We start from the raw sequence: 8,114 nt of genomic DNA on the forward strand, positions 1-8,114 counted from the left end.
TGGCGTTGTTGTGAGGGAGTCTTTGATTATTACCATATGTCCTACACTCCTTTACTTTACTTTCTTGTTATATATCTTGCTTAGTTACTTTATGTTAGTAGTTTTTTTTGTTTTTTCACTTTCGAAAAAATTCAAAAAACACACAAAAATATTTAAATTCTAGCAAGAAGTTAGTTTGTTTTAGGCTTGAAATCATGTCTACTTCTGCTCAAAACACCAAACTTTGTGGATTTACAAGTAGTAAGAATGATGATTTCATTAACAAACGTATTGGTCCACTAGCTACTAGTGCTGAGTCTTACAAAATTAAGACTGCTTTGTTGAACTTGGTAACGACTAATGAAAGAATAATTATATGGTTCTTATAATGAAGACGTTGCTTCTCACTTAAACAATTATGTTGAGCTCCATGATATAAAAAAAATATAAAGAAGTAAAATCCAATATTGTCAAGTTAAAACTTTTTTCAGCCAAAAATGGATGTTAAGTGGAGATGGGGAAACTTCTGCACGACAATTGGCTTTGGCACGAGTACATTTTGATTATGCGGCAGCAGGTATAACACTCCAAATATGTAGCGGTTGGGGGCAAAAATTGAGGCTACCCAAAAGAATTTTGCATCACGTGGAGCCCTGTTTTTGACCCAAAGTGTCCTAAAACGATGGTTTTTACATCACAGAGATGCTTCTTTTTATCATTGTTGGATGACCCTCCTGTCTTCCCGCATCCCCCATCGTGCCGCCGCGTGCCGGGTGAGGACCTTGTCTTGCCAGCCCTAAAAGGGTAGTATCGTGCCCGACCTTAATGCTCGGCTTTTGGGCTCGACCTTGTTCCATAGCGGGCCAAAGACCAGCCCGACCCTTTTAATCGTGTGCCGTGCTGGGCACATGTCGGGCTGAAATTCCGAGTCCATGGGCCGGCCCGCGAGGCACAACCCATATGGCCAGGTTTGAGCCCATCCCTAGACTCCTCTCAGCTCGCCGCAACTACCACTTCCCACCAAAAACCCTAGCCGGCCAGCCCACATCTCTCTCTCTATCTCCCACACACGCTAGCCCATCCCCAGACTCCTCTCCAGACCCCAGCACACCACCTCGCCGCAGCGGAGCCGAGCTCGATGCCGCCCAAGGCGTCGAAGAAGGACGGCGAGCCGGCGGAGCGCCCCATCCTCGGCCGCTTCTCCTCCCACCTCAAGATCGGAATCGTACGCTCCCCTCTTCTCCCCCCTCCCGCGGATTCCCCACGTTCTCCCGCGTTCTAGCGAGTGCTCGCAGGGGTTTCATCGTTGCTTACTTGTGGGTGCGGTGGCGGTGGCGGTGGCGGTTGATCTCTTTGCTGTCTCTGTGGAATAGTAACATATGAAATGTTATCCCTGCTTAAATCTTAGTCGCTACATGCTAGTAGGAGTAGGACGTGTTATAGTTTTATGTATGTAACTCGGTTTGCTTGGACACAATTATCATGTTACTATGGACTGCTGTTCAACAAGTTTCATGAGTTGCCACTACCGCACTTCTCTAGTTGCATTGATGGTGTTTAACAGTACTTGCCCTTGTATCCTTTATTCGATCTCAGATTTCATCATAAATCATAATGGACTACTCTTCTGTTGAATGTTGATTGGCGCACTACTTGTTCTGCTGTAGCCATTTAGAGGAATAAGAGGAGATATGAATTTTACCATTGATGTTTCATGCAGGTTGGGTTACCCAATGTTGGCAAATCAACTTTCTTCAACATAGTAACAAAGTTGTCCATCCCGGCTGAGAACTTCCCATTCTGTACCATTGAACCAAATGAGGCACGGGTACATGTTCCGGATGAGCGATTTGACTATCTTTGCCAACTTTTCAAGCCAAAGAGTGAGGTTTGTTTCTTTTCTCTGCTTTACACTTCTACAGTAATCTGCAGCTTCTTGGCTTATGTTTCAGATGTATAGTGACTCTTGTTATTCTCTGCAGGTGGCTGCATATCTGGAAATCAACGACATAGCCGGGCTTGTTAGAGGAGCAAGTGCAGGGGAGGGTCTGGGCAATGCCTTCTTATCCCATATACGTGCTGTTGATGGAATCTTTCATGTCTTGAGTATGTCTCTATTGTAAAATGTTTATAATTCAACTATTGTATTATGTTTCTTAATAAAGTTCCCTTGGTTATGTTTTGACTATATGTTAAAAGTGATAAATTTTGGATGTCTTGGTGGAGACCTAAATGAGAAGACTAGCCAAATGTTGGCATTGCCAAACATTGGCAATACCAAGACTTGCCAAATATTGGCAACTTTATGTTTCATAGACAAGAAAACTTGGTAACCCACCAATTAGTGGCCAATATGCCAATTTTTGGCACCAAACCAATTACGCGCTAGGTGTTCATGTAATAGAATCTTTTGCTGTATCTGTAACTGATAGTATGGTATGATTTTTAGGAGCATTTGAAGACACGGAAATCACCCATATTGATGATACAGTTGATCCTGTTCGTGATTTGGAAACTATTACTCAAGAACTGAGGCTCAAGGTTTCGTTTGAGTTCTGCTTGATTTGTTTGTCAACTTAACCAGTTGTTAACCTAGTTGTAACAAGGTTCTGTTGCATTTCTGTAGGATATAGAGTTTGTGCAGGCTAAAATTGATGACCTTGAGAAGGCAATGAAGAGGAGCAATGACAAGCAACTTAAGATAGACCATGAATTATGTCAGAGGGTAGGGCATGTTTCACAGCTCTGCAGTTTTGCAGTTTTGCTTCATTTCTATCAATCAGTTAGATCTCATGAACTATTGAAATTTAGTTTCAACTTTTGTTGGTAGATTAAATGATCAATCGGTAATTTAGTTTCAACTTTCCCTTATAACAGATCATGACACATCTTCAAGACGGGAAAGACCTACGTTTAGGAGAATGGAAAGCTGCTGAAATTGAGATCTTGAATACCTTTCAGCTGCTTACTGCTAAGCCAGTTGTTTATTTGGTAATTTTTACTTATTTGGATTGGAAGAATGGTCTCATTTGATTAATATGTACAGGCTTGTTGTTTGAACTTTATATTAGCACAATGACATCATTTGATTAATTATAGTTACATGCTTGTTGCTTGAACTTCTTTACCAGCATTTCCATCTATAATTTAGTGGCATCCCATATTTAGTCCGGAATTTCAATCAATGTTACATTAACCCAGCTTTGTTTTCCCCTCTGTTTTGTTGTTGCTGTCTGTCTACTTCTGCTTTCCAACATTTATTTTGAGCCATTACAGAACTGACGGGCGACTGGTAATCGATACGCCATACTCTCGGCATTTGTATGATTAGCAATAAGTGCATGCTCTGTAGACAATTAACTGAGTTTTATCTGATCACAGGAAACATAACTAGAAAAAACTATTGCATGCTTCTTGCTATAGCAGTAGAATAGGGGAACCTTTTTAGTTCCATATGCCAGTTTTATTCCACTCCACTGTAAGGCACTGCAAGTCTGTAATAGTTGAAGCAATTGTTAAAGTTGCACTTCCATGCGTGAGCAAGAACCAAAGCAAAGTATGCAAGAAGTGTCATTAGAGTTTAAGTGAACTAGTGAAGTAAGGAAATCCCAAGATATATGATGTTTCCATATGGATTCTTACTTTTTTTTGGACCCAAAAGGCACATCAGGGTCCCTAATAGGAATATAGGGATGGTGTGCTGTAGAAGGGTTTATGAAGATTAGATATTACTTTTCACTTTCATATGATTATTGCTCACCTGTTGGAGAGGGAAATGAAATGGGAAGCATAAATTCTCTACTTGAAAAACCTACTGATGTACTCGTTATATGATGGTACATATAACTAATAGCTGCTGCGCATACATCAGTTGAAATTATATTTATATTAGCAGCAAGAGAAAATATCTCTTTGATATCTGGAATTATCCCACGTTCAGCTTGAGTAATCATGCCAAATGGACATTAATCGCTCTGCTATAACTGTAGCTCATTTACTGGGTTAATCCTTAGATTTGACCTTACTTTTATCAGTAGTTGAAACAGAAAAGCACCTTCTCTTTTATATGGCTTCTAAAAGGCCTGACCATCCTTTTTGAAAGTAAAATGTAGCTGTATTGATTAGTCTAGTATGTTACTTTGTGCAGGTGAACATGAGTGAAAAGGATTACCTGAGAAAAAAGAACAAGTTTCTACCAAAGATACATGCTTGGTACGTACTATTTCTACCCCAAGTCTAATGGCTATTGCAGAATTACAGATAAACTCATGCTATACGACATGCATTTCAAACTGCGAATGCTAATTTTCTGTGGAACTTCTGTTCATGTACAGCCTAATTGCTGTAGCAGGATAGATCATTTTGAAGCTAAATCATTTCAAGTTTCCATCATTATATCTGGTTGTATATGATATTTGTTCCAACTTGCTTGTTGAGTAGAGCAGCTGTCTGGTTTAAAACACATTGGGTTTATTATTGGAAAAATGTTATCACAGAGAGAACCAGTGTTTATGCTTGGACTTGTTGATTACTGTATTTGAGGGTAGAATCTCACAAAATTTATGGATCTCTTACATATGAATACCAGCAATTGTCATAGGCAGTGGGCCAGGTCCCAGTGGTATGTGTCCGCACTCAGCACTAAGGAGCACTATTCATGTGGACAGTACCCACATGGTATCTGTCAGCACTAAGCAGGAATTACTATTCACGTGAACTGTACCCACTTGAACAAGATAAGTGCAGTAGGTCTAGTTACAAAGTAGTATATCTGTTCAGTTAGGAAAAGAGATCAGTTTAGTTAGGAAGGTAAACATATTTGATCTTTACCGAACTTCTTTTAGTTAGGTAGGTATATATATCTGCTATATATATTAGACATGGTATCTGCCAGCACTATTCATGTGAGTTATCAATTAAGCATTGAACGAGAAGTTCAGTAAAGATCTAATCACCATCCTCAACCTTCTCACTCTCACCCCTGGTAGTCACCGTCTCAGTCCTAGAACCGACCCACCATGATGATACTGAGAAAAACCCATGAGACAAAAGAAGGCCTGATGGTTGTAGGCTCTTGTCCACAGTAAGAAATTGATTATATGAAGTTCATGTGGTTGTGATTTTGATTAAATCTGATTATGTTGTGTTTGATTAAATGATTAGCATAAACCTAATATGCATAATTTCCTATGAGAAGGGGCTATTGCCTATTGGAATATTAGCTAATATCTAACTATTTCTTATTCAGGGTGAAAGAGCATGGTGGTGAAACTATTATTCCTTTCAGCTGTGCCTTCGAACAGAAACTAGTGGATATGCCAGAAGATGAAGCTGCTAAATATTGCACCGAAAACCAAACGACAAGGCAAGCCATAACATAATTATGTCCGAGTTGATTACCACAATTAAGATAGCAATCAAGTTTATTTATTTGTAACATGCATTACAATTTCTCTCTGCATCTTGCTCAACCTTTTCTATTTAATTTATTTATACTAAATCTTTCACCACTGTGAACAGTTTGATCCCCAAAATCATCAAGACTGGTTTTGCAGCAATTCATCTCATATACTTCTTCACTGCTGGTCACGGCGAGGTACATTTCATATGTTTACATTGTGCTTACTTTGTGCTAGTACTATGTGTGTTGTGTAAGCCATGTTTTACTTTATTTTGCTAAAATGGTGGTCCAACAGCAGTCTGTTACAGTTTTGGTGTGCAAAATTCATGTGCTTGTTCTTTGTATATCAGTATTTATTGGTTATTGCCTCTGCTCCAAAATAAGGGGTGCAATCAAGTTTATATAACATTCATAATCAGTATGTAAAGAATTTAATGAGATTTGACAAATGAAAATAACATCCTTTTTTTCTAAATAATTCTTTTTTTTACTAACATATCAACAATAATGGTCAAAGTTGCATCTTGTTGGCTGTTCATGTTCTAAACGTGGAGGAATATATTAGAGTGTTTAGATGTCTATTCATGTTTTAAGTTTCAAATAGGAGTTTCTGAATACATTTGACAGTTTTCTGCTGGCTTACAAGCTTGAATTCTCTTTTCAGGTGAAGTGCTGGCAGATCAGACGTCAAAGTAAAGCTCCGCAAGCTGCTGGTGCAATTCACACTGATTTTGAAAGAGGCTTCATATGTGCTGAGGTAGAGTCCTTTCTGAAATAGCTAGACACAATTCCTTTATTTGGAATAATTGAACTGTGGCATTCTTAGTTGACAGTGTAGTTTAACTGTTGCTATTCTTACTATTTGCACTTCATCATGCCAAAGTGTTGTCCCCAAGGTACATGATGCTTAGGCATGTTTTTCTTCTTTCAAATCTCGATGTTTACTGAAGCTCCTTTCATTATGTTAACTTGATGTATTTCTGTTTGCGGTGTTCAAAATGATACACGACATTCCTTTTTTCTCTTTCATAATATTTTGGTACTTTTGCTTTGAAATTGGAAATGCACGCTGTTATGGCCGGTACTATGGCATTGTTTACTTGACTGTATGCACATTTGGAACCTTGATAATTCATATATATAAATCTACTTTTTTTGATCAGGTAATGAAGTTTGAAGATCTAAAAGAGCTGGGCAGTGAATCTGCTGTGAAGGTGTGCACACACTCGTCTATGTTAGATCTGTATCAGTTGCCTTACTTTTGATCTTTAAACTCAACGTTGCCATGGATTGCAGGCTGCTGGGAAGTACAGGCAGGAAGGGAAGACGTATGTGGTGCAGGATGGAGACATCATCTTCTTCAAGTTCAATGTTTCTGGAGGCGGAAAGAAGTGATAAATTCATCACAGGGTCGTGTATTTTTGCATTTTTGAGTTCACTTGCAAGTAGCCAGGTACTATCAGTACGGGTTGCAGACTGCGGGGAGGCTATATATAAATTTCCATTCGCTCTGCTTTTGAAAGTACTCCTCGATGTTATGAAGTCATGTGTGCCAACTGCCAACTGTACACCTGAACGATGTTGGAGGCCTCTATTAGAAAACTGGAAGTTGTAACTTTGTGACTGGACAAGTTTGTCGTAATTAGGATGCAAAGTTCTTTGTTATGCAATTCTACCGTTTGTTGTTGCATGTGTAGTTCCATAATTTTTACGAAGAAATTACTTTGATTACTTTTTGGATATATTGTCTCTTAAATTGATTGAGTACCTCTCCGTCCATGAGAGGAAAAAGAGACAAAATCACATGCCTGCACTGATTAATTGTGGCGCTTAAGTGAAACATATCTTAGGATTCATAATATCTTAGTATCGAGCTCTAAATTTTGCTTGGTGCACATTGTATTTTTTAAGTCAATCTTCATGAATGTTGATCAAGTTTATTGAAAAAAGTATCCATGTCTGCAATATCAAAAACTACCTCTGATCTAAATAATTGAAGTTTTGGGTTTGTCTCAAGTCTAACTTGTTTTAGTTAGACCAACCAACCCCACCAAGCAAGCATTGAGGTTCCTGTCTATTTCTTTTTTCTTGATATATACAAATCGTTTTATATTTTGTAGGAGTACGTGCTATTGAGGAATAAAATTTTATTTAAAAACAACACGTCAAGTCGCACTTTGTTTCATGGTACAGGACCCTCCATAAAGTGAACAACCGCTACACGCGTTAAATTATCACGTAGAGTGCCTTTCCATACAAAAATGAGCTCCATCGTGTACCTGCACAGGTGTTGTTGGGAGCGAGACGTGAGTACGTGCGTTGTGCGTGCACCACTTCTCTTCGTGCGTGTGCCCCACCTACGTGGGTGTGTGTGTGTGAGAGAGAGAGACAGAGATGGTGTATATGTTTGTGAGTGTTTTTTGGGTGATTTCGTAAGTGTACTTGTGTGCGTGAGAGATAGCCAAGGAACATGTGTCGATTATATCTAAAAAAAGAGTAACATATGCAATGTGTGTGAAACAGAGACCTAGGTATATCTTATATAGAGGGGGCGATCCACGAAAAGAGAGGGGAGGGATCATCGGCGTGAGATATCGATAGAATTGAAGAGAGGGATGAAGTATGGGCGTCAGATCGATAAAGAGAGATAGCGAAATTGTGTGTGCGCATGTCAAAGATATAGGGTGGCTACCCTACTGGAAGGTGAGAGGGGAGAGGTGCAGTTTGTGTGTGG

General features: G+C 39.2%; 1 protein-coding gene across 1 annotated transcript; it reads left to right on the forward strand.

Annotated features, from left to right (window-relative positions):
• The first annotated feature begins 1,039 nt into the window (after positions 1-1,039).
• On the forward strand, positions 1,040-7,070 carry LOC119270036 (obg-like ATPase 1). Its single transcript, XM_037551986.1, has 12 exons — positions 1,040-1,204; positions 1,700-1,867; positions 1,962-2,085; positions 2,429-2,520; positions 2,606-2,704; positions 2,857-2,970; positions 4,127-4,191; positions 5,228-5,344; positions 5,500-5,575; positions 6,045-6,137; positions 6,544-6,594; positions 6,677-7,070. Exons 1-12 carry the CDS (start codon positions 1,118-1,120, stop codon positions 6,773-6,775), a joined length of 1,185 nt encoding a protein of 394 aa, XP_037407883.1. The 5' UTR covers positions 1,040-1,117; the 3' UTR covers positions 6,776-7,070.
• The last annotated feature ends 1,044 nt before the right edge of the window (positions 7,071-8,114 follow it).

Source organism: Triticum dicoccoides, chromosome 3A (assembly GCF_002162155.2).
Source record: "Triticum dicoccoides isolate Atlit2015 ecotype Zavitan chromosome 3A, WEW_v2.0, whole genome shotgun sequence".
Lineage (NCBI taxonomy): Eukaryota > Viridiplantae > Streptophyta > Magnoliopsida > Poales > Poaceae > Triticum > Triticum dicoccoides.

Excerpts from the sequence above, each read along its gene's own strand:
- LOC119270036 (XM_037551986.1), top strand. The coding sequence starts at position 1,118 with ATGCCGCCCAAGGCGTCGAAGAAGGACGGCGAGCCGGCGGAGCGCCCC. Across the intron at positions 1,868-1,961 it reads TTTTCAAGCCAAAGAGTGAG|GTGGCTGCATATCTGGAAAT; the intron begins GTTTGTTTCTTT and ends TATTCTCTGCAG. Across the intron at positions 2,521-2,605 it reads CTCAAGAACTGAGGCTCAAG|GATATAGAGTTTGTGCAGGC; the intron begins GTTTCGTTTGAG and ends GCATTTCTGTAG.